The sequence below is a fragment of the Suricata suricatta genome, chromosome 9 (genome assembly GCF_006229205.1).
Source record: "Suricata suricatta isolate VVHF042 chromosome 9, meerkat_22Aug2017_6uvM2_HiC, whole genome shotgun sequence".
In the NCBI taxonomy this organism is placed as follows: domain Eukaryota; kingdom Metazoa; phylum Chordata; class Mammalia; order Carnivora; family Herpestidae; genus Suricata; species Suricata suricatta.
The window spans coordinates 113,497,041-113,513,303 of NC_043708.1; the positions used below are offsets into that span (position 1 = coordinate 113,497,041).

The 16,263-nt window shown below is 43.3% G+C and overlaps 1 protein-coding gene and 1 pseudogene across 4 annotated transcripts in view; one reads left to right on the forward strand and one right to left on the reverse strand.

Annotated features, from left to right (window-relative positions):
• The window catches only part of CYFIP1 (cytoplasmic FMR1 interacting protein 1), a 129,542-nt gene that overhangs the window by 38,065 nt on the left and 75,214 nt on the right, over nucleotides 1–16,263 (forward strand). For 3 of the 4 annotated variants that reach the window (XM_029950791.1, XM_029950792.1, XM_029950790.1), the window contains 9 exons: nucleotides 1,959–2,081; nucleotides 2,157–2,246; nucleotides 3,640–3,717; nucleotides 3,956–4,057; nucleotides 4,920–5,101; nucleotides 7,957–8,053; nucleotides 8,169–8,297; nucleotides 10,084–10,188; nucleotides 12,789–12,880. In XM_029950791.1, coding sequence (XP_029806651.1) covers nucleotides 1,965–2,081; nucleotides 2,157–2,246; nucleotides 3,640–3,717; nucleotides 3,956–4,057; nucleotides 4,920–5,101; nucleotides 7,957–8,053; nucleotides 8,169–8,297; nucleotides 10,084–10,188; nucleotides 12,789–12,880 — 992 coding nt within the window. In that variant the 5' untranslated portion in view covers nucleotides 1,959–1,964. The remainder of the gene's footprint in view (nucleotides 1–1,958; nucleotides 2,082–2,156; nucleotides 2,247–3,639; nucleotides 3,718–3,955; nucleotides 4,058–4,919; nucleotides 5,102–7,956; nucleotides 8,054–8,168; nucleotides 8,298–10,083; nucleotides 10,189–12,788; nucleotides 12,881–16,263) is intronic. The other variant, XM_029950793.1, reaches the window with a different exon arrangement.
• Nucleotides 14,658–15,695, reverse strand: LOC115301119 (annotated as a pseudogene).

Sequence of the window (16,263 nt, forward strand, 5' to 3'; positions counted from 1 at the left end):
TTTTTTCCTTTGCTTTAGTTTATAACAGTTTGATTGTGATGTGTCTGGTATGGATTTCTTTAGGTTTATCCTGTTTGGGATCCATTAAGCTTCCTGAATTCATACATGAGTGTTCTGCCAAATGTGGGAAGTTTTCAATCATTGTTTTCAGCTGTTTTTTCATCCACTTTTGGCACTCCTTGCATTCATGACACAAATGTTAGACCAGTTTTCTTATCTGAAAGTTCCCCTGAGGATTTTCACTTTTTTTCCAACCTTTTTTCAGAAATTAGATAATTTCTGTTCACTGAATCTTTGTTTTGCTCTTGAGCTCATATAGGGGCTTTAAAACTTTTCTTACAGTATTTTTAGTTCTAAAATTTCTAGAATTTTCATTTGGTTCTTTATATAAAGGTATCTTTTTTTCCCTCTGACGTTCGATTTTTTCTTTCAGTTTGGGAGTGTTATTGTTTGTAGAGCATTTTTTTAGTGTTACTTTAAACTCTGATACATAATTGTAATATTTGTTATTTCATTGTTGGTATCTGTTAATCATCTTTTCCTATAAGAATTATGACATTTCTGGTTCTTTGTGTGCTGAATAGTTTGGACTGCAACTGGATGTTGTGAATATTATAAAAAGAGACTCTGGGTCTTAAGTCCTAGGGAAATGCTGACTTTTTATTTTAGCAGGCAAACAACCTGGTTTGATTTAGAGTGTGGTTTTCACCTCCCTTCTCTGGGGTGTGATTCAGTGTCAGTTCTGTTCTCAGTGCCCCTGCAGTGCCATTTGGATCTCTACCATGAGTCTGCTTGTGGCTATCTGGGAATTGGCTGTGGTCTCAGGAACTGGGGTGTGATAGGATCAGATTCATGCATTTGTAGCTTGGGTGTGGACCCAAAGTTCATGAGCAACTTTCTGGGCTTGCTCTTCTGAGATTCTTCTTCTCCGCATTGTCCCTGGGACTTTCCAGTACCTGGGGTTCCCTTTTCTGTTCTTAAGCCAGCAGAGTGGGAGTTTGGTAACTTGCCCTACCATGTACTTCTAGACCCACACTTTGGAGCCCAGTATTGGGAAGAGCTTCTTCCATTTAGTGTTCTCATCCAGCCTGTCTGCTCCTCTTTCCCTCTCACAATACATGTAGCTGCCCCATGTGTCCCGTCTGGGGTTGGAGCTGCCCCACTTGTTCTATCTGGGGTCAGAGCTGCTTGGTGTGTCGCATCTGGGGTTGCAAGTATTTATACTCCCTGTGGGCTATCCAGGTTCAGAGCAGCATCAGCATTCAGCTGGAGGTAGGCTGGAGTGTGCAGTCTCCTCCCCGGGAGCTGGCACAGATGTGTTGGATGACATCCACCTTTATTTCTGTGTTTCTCTGCATTAGCCTTGGAGTTTGTGCTCTCGGTCCTTTGCTAACAGCCCCCTCCCTGTTTCACGTTGGCCCTTGGCCCTTAGCTTAGTAGCCTCTACAGGCTGACCATTGAAGAAAGGCTCTGGCCTTTTCCATTTTCTTCCTTAGTGTGTAACCTTGCTTAGAAGGCCCACCTGGGAAGGTCTCGATGCTGGGAAGCACTGTTGCCACCTTAGAGGATGTGCTGGCTTCCTTGGGGGCAGACATGGTGTTGAAGACGACATTCCCAATTCTGGCCCTGTAAGGGGGTTATTAGACCCTCCCAGGGAGCCCACTAGAGATGATGGCCATAAGGTGGAAAGGGTGACAGGAAGCAACAGTATGTGTGGTGGTCCATGTGCCCTGCTCTGTGACACTCCTGGAAGCTAGAAGAGGCTGTATCATGACTCTGTTGCCAGCAAGCCCTAGAAGAGATGCCCGACCCTGGGATTGGCAATGACTACCTCATCCACCCCAAGTGCCCTCAAGAGAGGGATCGGGGAGGAAGGGTCTGATTTCCACACCTTGGAATGATTGTCACAGTATTTGTACCCTTCCTCACAGCATAGGTGGCTTTGTGTTTTGTTCTAGGCCAGGATGGCAGCCCAGGTGACACTGGAGGATGCGCTGTCCAATGTGGACCTCCTGGAAGAGCTGCCTCTTCCCGACCAGCAGCCCTGCATCGAGCCCCCACCATCGTCACTGCTCTACCAGGTACGTGCCAAGTGGAAGTGAGGTGCGTTGTCTGCAACAGTGACCTCCACATAATGGTTTTTCTCTTTCTTTCAGCCGAATTTCAACACTAATTTTGAAGACAGAAATGCATTTGTCACTGGGATTGCAAGATACATTGAACAAGCGACTGTTCATTCTAGCATGGTAATTCCTTCTGCATGTCTTTGTTTTTTGGGGGGAAATAGTACCTATAATGACAAATGTACACTTTTTTTTGCTATTATCCTAATATGATCTGTAGTAAGGAAACCGAGAAGAAAGTGAATGAAGATGCCTTATATTTTTAAAAAAGCCTTTGTGTTTCTTATAAAAATAATACATAATGCTTTTTGAAAATTTAGCATTTATGGCCCAGAGAAAACCTTTTTTGGCATTTTGAGGGAGTCCATTCTCTCTCCTTTTTATATTTTTATTATTTTTTTAAATGTTTATTTATTTTGAGAGAGAGTTGGGGAACGGGCAGAGAGAGAGAGAAAGAGAGAATCCCAACCAGGCTCTGCACTGTTAGAACAGAGCCCCGTTTGGGGCTCAAACCCATGAACCATGAGATCATTACCTGAGCCAAAATCAAGAGTCAGATGCTTAACCAACTGCCACCCAGGTACCTTTTCTCCTTTTTATTTATAGCTGTACTCAAACACAGTTATACACTAAAATATGATTTTGATTGCATGAATGAATTACAGTGTTATTACATATTTTAATGATTTCATGAACTATTCACTTGTCTTTAAAATGTACCAGACAAGGTAATTTTTAATAATTATGTAGTCCATTTTGCAAATGTCCACAATTTAACTATTTTTGCATGTTTACTTACTTTCCCTTTTTTTCTTTTTAATAGAAAATGCAGTGATGAATAGCCTTCCAAATACATCATTATTCCCATTGATAGATTTGTAGAAGTGAAGTTATTGGATTAAAGGATGTAAACATTTTAAAGCATCTTAAGAATATAATGAAATTGTAGTTGATATTTTTAGAACATCTCTGAACTTTTTACCATTTTTATCAAAGGAAGCAATGTGAAAGGAGTAGACATTAAAGCAGTTTAAAAATGATGGCAGTGCTCTTTGCATGGATACTCTCTCTGGATTTTAAGTGCTGCAGAAATACAGCTTTTCCTCCCCTACTCTGGGGATGGCAGAGCTGCCTCAGTCTTAAGAGCCTTGAAGACCCTGTGCGCATCGGTGCTACTTCAGGTCTGCGCTGCCTGCAGATTGTTTAGAGTTGAGTGGAGCTGAGGAATAATGGCTATGGCAGGTGCCTTGGGCTGTGCTGGCTCCTCTCCAGCCAACAGAAGCCGTGAGAGTGTTTGAGTGGTCATTGTGACCACACTACTGCGCTAAACATCACCAGCTGCTTAGCTAGCTTAGCTTCTTAGTTTCACCAGCTGTCTTGTGGCATGCAGGTCCTGGTACTTGTCTGTACTCAAAATGAGAGAATACTTTATGCCTCTAGATTTTAGCAACATGTTATCTCCCTTTTTATGATTATTTTCCTGCTTACCTTTGATTTGCCCTTTGTACCCTTGCAGAATGAAATGCTGGAGGAGGGCCAAGAGTACGCGGTCATGCTGTACACCTGGAGGAGCTGCTCTCGGGCCATCCCACAGGTGTCCCCATCCCAGCCAGGCCTCACTCTATCCCTGCTGGCCACGCCCCCACCACAGACTGGCTCCTACCCTTGTGGTTCCCCCATCTCAGCCAGACCACACCCCCATGCCACCAGCCCTGCCTCCCTCCCACAACCCACCCTATTACCCACTGGGACTGCCTGCTCTCCTGACAATGCCCTGACCTCTGCATCTAGCTAATTTGAAGCCTCTTTGTGTCATACTTGTTTATTCCTAGGTGAAATGTAACGAGCAGCCTAATAGAGTGGAAATTTATGAGAAAACCGTAGAGGTCCTTGAACCTGAAGTCACAAAACTGATGAATTTTATGTACTTCCAGGTAAAACAGTGAAATAATCCTAGAGGTTTAATGCAGATGAGTAGGAATCTGGCCCACTCTCACCCATCACCATGACTTGCTAAACAGTGCATGTGAATTAAAGTAGTTGTAACAGCTTCTGAGACAAGTTAGTCTACAGCTTTATTGGCCCTTTCAGAATAAATACTTCTTTTGTGCTTCATTTCTCTTATTTCTTTAAGAGTGAATTCATATTTCCTTCATGAAGACTGCTTTTTATCAGTTCCAGATATGTTTGTCTTTCTGCCAGTTTTTACTTTTGATTCACTTGGTTTTTCAGGTGTTTTCTTTCTCTCAGCTTTTCCTGACTGTCCACTTAGCGGACCTTGGCCTGCCTTGGCTCCTTTGGTCCATTGGTTAGGTGGAGTAGCCACAGGGAGGGGACTTGCTGGCTTTTTGAAGATATATTTTGGAAATGTATGAAGGTTTTTATTATAGATTCCTTCAGCAAAAGGAGAAGACAGAGCCTATTAGGAGATGAATTTTTGTTTTATCTTAAAGGTTATCAAGAGGAAAAATTTCCCTGCCTCTACCTTTACCTCTGAAAGCTAAAACATCTATTTGTAGATCTTCTGTTGGAGCATTTCCTCAGTACCTTTGCTTGATAACCAACACAATTCTTTTATTTTAGGGATGTAGTTGGTAAAGTGGAAAATTAATGGTGATTATCACAGAGCAAAGGCATGTAGAAATTACTTTATAGAAACAAGTCTCTTTACCTGAGCTGTAAATGTCTACTCATTTGGGTGGGTATTTCATCAAAGAGAAAAAATGACTGTGCTTGATGGTGGGCATGAAGTTGGCCCATCAGTGACAGCAGATTTTTTGCCCTCCCTCTCTTCAGAGAAATGCCATCGAGCGTTTCTGTGGAGAGGTGAGACGCCTCTGCCATGCGGAGAGAAGGAAGGACTTTGTGTCTGAAGCCTATTTGATCACGCTGGGAAAGTTCATCAACATGTTTGCTGTGCTGGATGAGCTAAAGAACATGAAGTGCAGTGTGAAAAATGACCATTCGGCCTATAAGAGGTGAGCTTTGACCTTCTGCCCCAGGTCCTTGCAGAGAGTGCTCAGTTCCTGATTAGCTACATGCTCTACACATAGTAGGTGCACATCCCATACGTGCTGAAATGACTGCAACTTTTTGGTAGTGGTTGTTGGACAATCTCAGGCCTATTTGACTACGTACTCCTATGTGTAAGATGCAGGGGTAGCTGGCAGATGATGTGTGTGGGGGTGCATTGAGTGACATATGTTCTCATAGGGTTTGTGTACATTGTGGTTTTATGAAGCTAGAGCAGGATCTTGGCACCCTGATAATCCTCAAATGTTTGTTGAGGACCTCTGGGTGCTCAGCACATGTGAGAAGACAGATGTGCACGAGACTAATCCCTGTTACAGAGGGTTAGGGCCACCGCCAGGCTTTTGGCTCAGTAAGCATCTCGAAGAGCACATGTGCACATCACTTCCTGGTTGCACGGTCCAGGAAGGTACACACCTTCACAGCAGTGGGCAGAGCTGGCCTGTGGACTGTCTTGGGGTCAGTCACACTGAGCTTCCAGGTCCCTGAAACCAGCTTTCCTCCAGGGATAATGTGGAGAACTTCTGGAGAAGAGAGTTGGAAAAGGTGGGTGTGGCATGGAATACTGTGAGGAACAGTTGATGGCAGGAAGAGGAAGAAGGGTGGTTGGTCAGAGCAAAGTGAACTGTCTTATAATAAACTTTCTTTAAAAAGTCTGTGCTTGGTACTGTTGAAGGCATGATTGGCTGGAATGAGATGCTGACCACTGTTCTGCTAGACAAAGAATCTTGGCTGTGAAATTAAATTTGATGAGATTTTCTTTGTATCGGAATAGGCTTTTGTTGTCTTGTATCTGAAATCATACAACCCATGTCATGTCTTTAAAATCAGATCAACATGGGATATAGTTCCAAACAGATCTAAGGATAAGGCAGCAATAGGAGTTAAGCTGGATCACCCAGAGTTTTAAGTTTGGTTCATGTGAAATTAAGTGTAGACATTAATCACCTAAAATTAGCGCTACACAGAAGCCTGGATCTCCAGAACTAGATAATCCTTGGAGTTGACCTATTAACCTCGCTTGAATAGGAAAGTCTGGAGTTGACCTTGTTTGAGATGTGTGCGGGTGGTCAGCACCTTCTCTAGGAGACACCCAAGCTCTCCTGAGCACAGAGAGGGCCTGCGGCACCCCCCAACTTCCATTGGCTTCTTCCTGTGACCTCTGTTTGGGATTCCCCATCATATTCCCAGACAGTAACCCTCACTTCTCCCCAGCCCTCACATACTTACACTCACACTTTTTTTGCACCTGGCAACAGCCAAGAGATCAGTGTCTTCTGAGTATAAATGCCAGGATAACCTATATGGTGAGGCTTGAGGAAAATAGAAAACAGCATCTTTGGTTTTAAGTTTATTTATTTTGAGAGTGTGGGAGAACATGCACACTTGTGTGTACAGGAGAGGGGGCATCTCTCAGCACATAACCTGATGTGGGGCTCAATCTCATGAACCATGAGGTCATGACCTAAGCCAAAATCCAGAGTTGGACACATGACTGACTAAGACATCCATGTGCCTCCTAAAGGAATGTTGTTATATCAGGGTTCATTTTAGGTTTAGCTATATAATTTTTTAAAACCCACAAAAATAATAGTGGCTTAAACAAGATTGCGAATCATTTCTCATTTCTCTCCATCTGAAAAGTCCTGAAGTCAGTGATCTTCAGCTGATGAGGGGATTCCACTATGTTCATACCAGGACTCCTGCTGTCCTGCTGCTCTGCCATCTTTATGTGTTGTTTCATGATCCAAGATGCTTGCTTGAGCTTCAGCTATCATGTCTGCATTCCAGGCAACAGGGAGACAGTAGAATAGAAGGGGTCATACTGTTTATTATTTGTATACTTCCAAGTACTTTGCATGCTTTTCATTATACCTCATGGCTCAGCCACTGGTCACGTGAAGATGAGGCACATTGCTGTAACATGGAAATTCAGGGTATGGAGGAAATGACTGTTGGGGTAGGTTAATAGTCTTTACCATGAGAATTTTTCTTTGGTAAAACCCCCAAGTTTTTAGGTTGCACAGACATGTCCTTATGTGGCCAGTTCATGCTGAACTTTTTGGGGGGCAGCCCTAGATGTGCAGAATGCTCATACTGACCTTTATACTGCTTTGCAAGACCCAGAGACTCAGTGAGCGCCTTCCAGTCTTATTGGATCTAAGTGTGTGGGTAATTCTGAGTGTACTGTTCCCTCTCCCCTCACATTTGCTCTGTGAGTAGGTCAGTTGGACAGTTGTTTGTTATTAATGTGATAAGTGAGGTTCAGGAGAGTTCTGGAGGTCAGTCCAATACTGAGCAGTGTTTTGGTGGTGGAACCAGGATTCTGTCTCTGATCTTTGGCACCAGAACTGTGTGTGGTCCTTTACTTGTGGGAGACATGGTGGCCTAGAGGATTCTTGGTGGAGAACATGGACAGTGCTGGCCATCTTCATTACCATACTCTGGGAGTCACAGATGGGGAAACAGTCTTTCTCAGGCTTGGGAAGAGGTAGCCCAAGGAAGAGGCCAATGCGCAGGGACGCTCCAGGAAGGCCTGTGGTTGGTGCTGCCACATCTCTGAGGAAATCCATCAGCTGTGGATAGTGAGGTTGTGAGCTGTCCAGGTTGGCAGAAGAGTGACTTGGAGTCCAGGTAGAGAAACTTGAGGAGGCTGAAATTATAACTCACTTCTAAGACCCACATTATTACAGATAACTGTAGCCAGATAAAGTAATCCTGATTTTCTGTGGTCTTTTTTTTGTTTTAAATCATTAAGCCTATTGGTTATGTCACTCTTTTTTTTTTTTTTTTGCTTTCAAAGGGCTGCTCAGTTTTTACGGAAAATGGCAGACCCACAGTCCATCCAGGAATCACAGAATCTGTCCATGTTCCTGGCCAACCACAATAAGATCACACAAGTAAGGCTTCTAACCCCTCACCCCCACCCCTTTGGCCAATGGGGTGCACTACTGGGGTCTAAGGGCCAGGGAGCTAGGAACAGTCAATGGCATGGATCTCCCTTCTGTGTTTCAGTCTTTACAGCAGCAGCTTGAAGTGATTTCTGGCTATGAAGAGCTCCTCGCTGATATCGTGAATCTGTGTGTGGATTACTACGAGAATAGGATGTACCTGACACCCAGTGAGAAACACATGCTTCTCAAAGTACGTGTGTGGGCCTGGCTGCTCACATAACTGTGCCCAGAGACAAGCTTGCTCTCAGGAAGAGACTGTACTTTCACTATGATGCTCTTGCCAACCTTTTCTTATTCTCATGCTTGCTGTGTGTGTGTGTGTGTGTGTGTGTGTGTGTGTGTGTGTGTGTATCATCCACCTGCTCACAACCTACCCTACAGGCTCTTTCAACACATTCCTTGGAATGTGTCCCAGGCTTGATCCCATTGTCAGGTAGATCACATGCCTACCCCTGGAGAACGTGCATATGTGTGAGGAAGTCCTGGTCAAGGGCTTCTCAGCATTAGTTTCTTGTAGCAAAGGTATCATCAGATTCTACTTTTTAAGGATGTGATTCCTATCAATTAAGAATACGGTGTCTCCATATAGTAGACTTTTCTTGGTCTGTCTACATGGCCTTTCACCATGGAGAGGAGGACAAGGAGAAGTCAGTTCTGCCATTGCATTTGTTCTGCTTTCCACCTTTGGGGAGGACAGCCCTTCAGGCTACTGTGCTGGGTGTCCTGTCAGCACAAAGACTTCCCTATAAGAGTGGGCCCAGCCCTAAGATCTCTTCCCCACAGGAGAGCATGGGCGAGTTGGTGCCCTCTCTAGTGGAGCACTTTATGACAGTGGAAATGCTCTGTTTGTGCCATCTAAGGCCAGAGTCCCTAGCCATGGATACTTCTGGAAATACATACTTGATCTGGGCTTGATGAGAGGTGGAGGTATTTGTGCCTGAAGAGGTCATTAAAAAAGGCACAAGAAATGACACAGAGAAAAGAAGAGCTTCATATGAAGGGAATAGCTTTTCATGAGGAGCTTTAAAAAGTACTTTTTGAACTTTTTTTAATGCTTATTTATTTATTATTATTTTTTTTTAAGTAGTTTATTGTCAAAATAGTTTCCATACAGCACCCAGTGCTCTTCCCCACAAGTGCCCTCCTCCATCACCTCCACCTCCTCCTTCAGCTCTCAGTTCGTTTTCAGTATTCAGTAGTCTCTCAAGTTTTGCATCCCTCTCTCTCCCCAACTCTCTTTCCCTTTTCCCCTCCCCCTGGTCCTCCATTAGGTTTCTCCTCTTCTCCTGTTAGACCTATGAGTGCAAACATATGGTATCTGTCCTTCTCTGCCTGACTTATTTCACTTAGCATGACACCCTCGAGGTCCATCCACTTTCCTACAAATGGCCATATTTCATTCTTTCTCATTGCCATGTAGTACTCCATTGTATATATATATCACATTTTCTTGATCCACTCATCAGGTGATGGACATTTAGGCTCTTTCCATGTTTTGGCTATTGTAGAAAGTGCTGCTATGAACATTGGGGTACATGTGCTCCTATGCATCAGCACTTCTGTATCCCTTGGGTAAATCCCTAGCAGTGCTATTCCTGGGTCATAAGGGAGTTCTATTGATAGTTTTTTGAGGAACCTCCACAAAATGTTTGTTTATTTTTGAGAGAGAGAGAGACAGAGCCAGAGTGCAAGCAGGGGAGGGGCAGAGAGAAAGGGAGATACAGAATCCAAAGCAGGCTCCAGGCTCCGAGCTGTCAGCACAGAGCATGTGGGACTCAAACCCATGAACTGTGAGATCATGACCTGAGCTTAAGTTGGATGCCCAACCAACAGAGCCACCCAGGCACCCCTAAAAGTGCTTTTTGAAAGAAGAATGAACTCTCATTTCAAATATATGAATTGTAGCACTAGAAATTTTTATGGGTAATTAAACTTGTAGGTCTGAGTTTTATGTGCCATTTTGTGATTTTTTTTAGGTCATGGGGTTTGGTCTATACTTGATGGATGGAAGTGTCAGCAACATCTATAAACTTGATGCCAAGAAAAGAATAAACTTATCCAAAATTGATAAATATTTCAAGGTGAGTTACATTTTTTTAGATAAGCCTTTCTTATCAAGTGTATACATTTAATTTGGGGAGGTAAACCTCTGTGCTCCATATTTGGAAACATGAGTGAGAGCTGTGGGGCGGGGGAAACCACTGGATCCCATCTGCAAACGCAGCAATTTTGTCTAGGTTTGAACCTTGTGTAAAGGGCATTGTGCCATATGTACTCTTCTGTATCTAGCTACTTTCATTCATTTGTTAGATTCATCTCTGAGAATCCTGTAGGTGTAGTCCTTAGGTTTTCATTGTGGTATCACTGCCCATTTTGTATTTATACCTCAACTTTATTTATCCATTCTGCTGTGATGGACATGAGTTTTGGCTGGTATGAATTATGTTCCTTTGATTTAGTGCATGTCTATGCATGTTTCTATTGAACATATGTATGCTTAGGGCTAGGATTGGGGGCCACAGGCATATACATTTTCAATGTTAGATGTAGCCTAACGATTTCCTGCCTAAGAATTTCCCACATGGGTATGCTGATTTGCATTCCTACCAGCTATGAGTGAGCTTTCCTGTTGCTCCATGTTCTTTGCCAACACTTGACACTGTCACTTCTTTGAGAAAGATCATCCTGAAGGGTGGTACATCATTGTGATATTTTTGGCTGACATTTCCTTATAGTTTAGTTCATATTTCTCTGATAATTTTTTATAAGTCTTTTGTGTGTTCTCTTGTGAAGTGTTGCTTTAAGTTTCTTGCTCCTCTCCCCACTCACCCTTTCCCCGTTGATTTATAGTTCTTTATATATTCTGCTACATGTTCTTTGTTGGATACATTTGTTCTAAGATACATGCATTCTTCCCTGTTGGCTCTCCTTTTCACTTTCTTAAAAGTGTCGTTTGGTGGACAGAAATTGTTAATTTTAATGTAGTCTAATATATCAGTCTTTAATACTTACTTTAAGAAGTCTTTGTAGCGGTTCCTGGGTGGCTCAGTTGATTAAGCATTCGACTCTTGGTTTTGGCTCTGGTATGGTCTCATGGCTTGTGGGATCAAGCCCCATGTCAAGTTCTGCACTGACAGTATGGAGCCTGCTTGGGGTTCTCTTTCCCTCTCTTTCTGTCCCTCCCCACTTGATTTCTATCTCTCTCTCTCAGAATAAATAAACATTAAAAAAAAAAGAAGTCTTTGTATAAAGCAGGCTTATGAGAATTTTCTTCTTGTTACCTTGTAGAAACAGCATTATTTCCTTTTCCATCTAGATCTATAATCCTCCTGGACCTGGTTTCTGTGTATGGTGTGAGAATGAGAGTTGACATTTTTGGATTCTTTTTTTCCCCTTATGGGTATCCAGTTGACCCTGTCCATTTATTGCAAAGGCCATCTTTTCCCCCATTGCTGTGCATTGTTGCCTGGGTCATAAAGTAGGTGTCTATATGTGTGTGATTTTGTCTTAGGTTTCCTGTCCTGCTCCACTGCTTTCCACTCATGCTCCAGAGCAACACTGTCTTAGTTGCTGTAGCTTTCCATAGAACAGATCTGCTTACCAAGAAGCTTTCAAGTTATGTTCTTCAAAATTATCTTGGGTATTGTCCTTTTAGAGTTGGCTTGCCGATTTCCAGATACACAAACACATATATGTACTACCCATAAACCATTTTTCTTTGTGGAGTATTGTTTTGTTTTGATGTTTATTTAGCTTTGAGAGACAGAAAGACAGAGCACAGGTGAGGGAGAGGTAGAGAGAGGGAGACACAGAATCTGAAGCAGGCTCCAGGCTCTGAGTTTCAGCACAGAATCCAACATGGGGCTTGAACTCATGAACCATGAGATCATGACCTGATCCGAAGTTGGATGCTCAACTGACTGAGCCACCGAGGCACCCTCTTCTTGGAATATTGTTTGAGATTCCATTGAATTTATTCAGTTTAGGGAGTAAAAGTACCAGTTTTTTAAAACACGAACCGGATGATGTTTCTCCAGTTACATAGAACTTGAAAATTTTCTCTTGAATTTTTGGAAGTATTTTTGTTTAGAGGTCATGTACATATTTTGTTAGATTTATTCATATGTATTCTTAGTTTTTTTTGATGCTGTTGCAAGTTGTTTCCCTTCAGATTTTAATTTTCTATTACTAATATATAGAAATGCAAATTGATATTTTTTTATAAACATGGATCTAGCAACAGTATAGGTTAATTTTAATATTTGAATTGGTTTTACAGATGTTGATTCTTTTTTTTTCATTTTTAAATATTTATTTATTTTTGAGAGACAGAGACAGCACGAGTGGGAGAGGGGCAGAGAGAGACAGAATCTGAAGCAGGCTCCAGGCTCTGAGCTGTTGGCACAGAGCCTGACGCAGGGTTCAAACTCACGAACCGTGAAATTATGACCTGAGCCAAAATCAGATACTTAACCAACTGAGCCACCCAGGCACCCCGAGTGTTGGTTTTTAAATTGTATTTTGTTCTTTAAGTGAATGTGTAAGTTACTTATAATTTTTTTTCTAGTAAATGACTTACAGAGATAGTATTCAGCCCATAGTAATTACTAATATTATTCATTGATTGTATTTGTGAGTAAACATACATAATGACCTTATTGTTTTTGTTCTTTGTATATAGCAGCTCCAGGTTGTTCCACTGTTTGGGGACATGCAAATAGAACTGGCAAGATACATCAAGACCAGCGCCCACTATGAGGAGAATAAATCTCGGTAGGAGCAGAGCGAGTTGTCTAGTAGGAACATTCTGCAGTGTTTGCATTGTGGTTTTATAACACTTATTTATCTAGAGAAACATCTTTGACAATTTTAACCATCTGGGACCAAAACCAAAAAACCTTGTCACACTTGTGACTGCTTACTTTTATTTTTATTTGTTTTATTTTTTTAAATTTTTTTTACCATTTTTATTTATTTTTGAGAGAGACAGAGTATGAATGGGGGAGGGGCAGAGAGAATGGGGCGCAGAATCCGAAGCAGGCTCCAGGCTCTGAGCTGTCAGCACGGAGCCCAATGCGGGGCTCAAACTCACGAACTGTGAGATTATAACCTGAGCTGAAGTCAGCACTTAGTCGACTGAGCCACTCAGGCGCCCCTGCTTACTTTTAAATTTATTAAAACATGCTATTTATTTTCTTGGTTAGAACACCTGCATTTCAAAAGTGCAGTAGTGGCTACTATGTTAGCATAGCTATAGAACTTTTCCATCATCACAGACAGTTCTTTTGGATAGAACTCGCTGAGAATGTCCAAGTGTGAACAAGTGGCACACTGGTAAATGCTTAACAACTGGCCCTGCTGGGCAGTAGGATGTTTACATTTACATTACAGAGCTTATAAAACTGTCATTGAAGGGCTGATCCAGCCAGGGCTGCTTTTGTAAGACCTCTGTTGCTGTGAATGGCCTTTACATTCTTTTCTTAAGTGTTCATTTATTTTTGAGAAAGAGAGGGGAGACAGGCAGAGGATCTGATGGGCCTGATGTGGGCGGGGCTTGAACTCATGAACCCTGAGATCATGACCTGAGTGGAAGTCCGAAGCTTAGCCACTGAGCCACTCTGGCCTTTCTATTTTTCTTTTTTTTGTTTTGTTTTGCTTTGTTTCCACTGCATTTATTACTAATATAAAAAAATGTTAAAAAGAAAAAAAAATTCATTCTCAGTTCTCCAATGGCTCTCATCCTTCCCTCTTGCCCACACAACTCCTGACCCATTTCCTCAGGGCCAGTTCAAAACTGAGCCTGATCACTGCCATTTTCACAGAAAACAACCAGTGCCAGGGATGCAGGGAAGAAGGTTAGACAAGGGCGACAGTACTGTCCAGGTTCCACTCAGAGGTAAGCTGGGTGGAGATTCACAGAATTCAGGCTGGTGGCCTCACAATGAGGTGGTCTAACTAAAGGGGGCTGGAGAGGAGAGGGTTCCCCATCAGAAGCTTTAGAGGACACCTCATGGGCTTGTGTCAAACCCAGAAAAACCCAGCCCCCAGTACTGGATGGGGAGACCAGGGAGGCGGTCTTGCAGAAAGGTTCACAATTCTCCCATATTGGGAGGTGTGAAAGTCTAGAGGGCACCGAGTCTCACTTGTTTTGGCAGAAAAACTTACTCTAGTGTTGGGAAGTCACAAAAATGCCATGGACACTCAGAGAGGCTACGTACGAGGGGATGCACAGTTTCACAAAGCACAGTGATCACAGACCAGAGTGGTGGGGATCATGCTACTGACACAGAAATTGCAAAATCCAAAAGCAGGGAGAGTGGCCTTTCAGGGAGTAACTCTGCACCAGTCATCCATACTTGACCCCAGGTCAACTTGGTGAGTTTCACAGAGCAACTGGCAACTTTGGGAATAAGGGTTGTCACATAAAAAGGACTTAAGCAGCTAGAAGGGAATGGTAGGAAACTGCTCCAGGTCTCTGGAATTGAGGGCAGTACTGGGGGCTGGGTCGACAGATGCACAAGAAACAGCACCAAAGAGGTTTCCTGTTCAGCAGTCAGTTGGTGAGGGGGAAGAGGATCCAGGAGGCAGCTGAAGGGAGCAAAGATGAGGTCCTGAAGGCGAGTCTCTGGAGGCTGGATCAGAAGAAAGACCACACACTGGGCACCAGTGATGAAACACAACTCTGGCCCCCAAATAGGGAGGTGACGGATGGGAGTGGGTGTCACTGACTGAGGGTGATGGGTGGAACAGCCTCACAGTAGCCATCACAGGGCCACAGGGAAATATATGGCTACTAGGTCACAGAGGGCTCCTTCCAGTTTGGATGGGAAGGCACAGTCTCACAGAGGAGGTCCATTGATGCCTGGGTGGTAGAAGGCACAGAGGTCCTCATATCAACAGTGGCCCTTTTTGGCAAAGTGTCGGCAGACAGGGCGGTTGGATTTGTCTTCCATAACGTGGGGACCATCCTTCAGTGGGCAGGTATTTTTGATAAGAGACCAACTTTTGAGCCTTCGAGGATTTCTCTGGTCTTTGTGAAAGGCTCCCCTGGGAGGACCCCATGGCCTGGTCCAGGAAAAGGAGGTTCAGTATTGGCTCCCCACCAACCACGACCATATGGGCCACATCTGGGGCCTAGGCTCCCTCGAATTGGGCCTCTGCCCCAAGGAGGAGGTGGGAGACTCAGCAGTGGTGGAATCATTGGTCCCCTTGATCCTGGAAGACCTCTGTGAAGAGAGTCTGCATTCTTTTCTGTCTGGCTCCTTTTGCTCAACATGGTGTGTGTGAGATTCATCCAGGTTGCCCGTAGCAGGAGTTCGTTCATTTTCATTGCAGTGTTGTATCTCATTGCATGTACACACAACAACTTATTTATCCATTGTACTGATGGTGGACATGTGGGTGGATTCCAGTTTGGGGCTGACTTGGGGTCACCAGGCTTTCCATTGGCCATGGGAGGAGGGCCCAGAAGGCTGGGTGGTCCTATGGGACTCCCATCCTGCTCATCTCCAGTCTCTTCCCGCTCTGGCAGCGGGGGCCGCTGCAGTGGAGGCTGCTGCTGTTGATTCTGCTTCTTTCATTTCAGCATCGTGGTTGCGGCAATGGCTGCAGCGAGATTTGGATAGCAGTGAGAAAGGGGCACACTGGCCTTTCTATTTTTAAAAGTTGTTTTTGTTTTTCCTTTTTTGGTTTTTTTGTTTGTTTTTCAAAGAAGAAGACAATGGCTGTGTGACAAATTCTCAAGTATTTACTTTCTGACCTTGTACAGAGAGATTTGGCCAGCCCCTGGAATAAAGGGTCTGTAGCTCACAATTACAGATGATAAAAAAACACAGCATACTCTTTATTTTGTAAATTTCACAAAGCCAGTTGAGTCTTCACAGGATGCTTTTGTTGACTCTTGCCAAACGTGTGTACCCATAGCCAACCTACAGTTGCAAATAGCCATGATTTTGTTAAATCAGTTCTATCTCAATCTGCTTATTCAGAGGTCAGCACTCTTTTTTTTGTAAAGGCCGAATTATAAATACTTTAAGGCTTTGCAGGCCACAGGTGGTATATGTCATGTATTCTTCTTTTCTGTTATTGTTGCTTTTTAAAAATACTAATGCAAGTACCATTTTGTATAGCTCTAGGGCCGTACAAACATAGGTTGT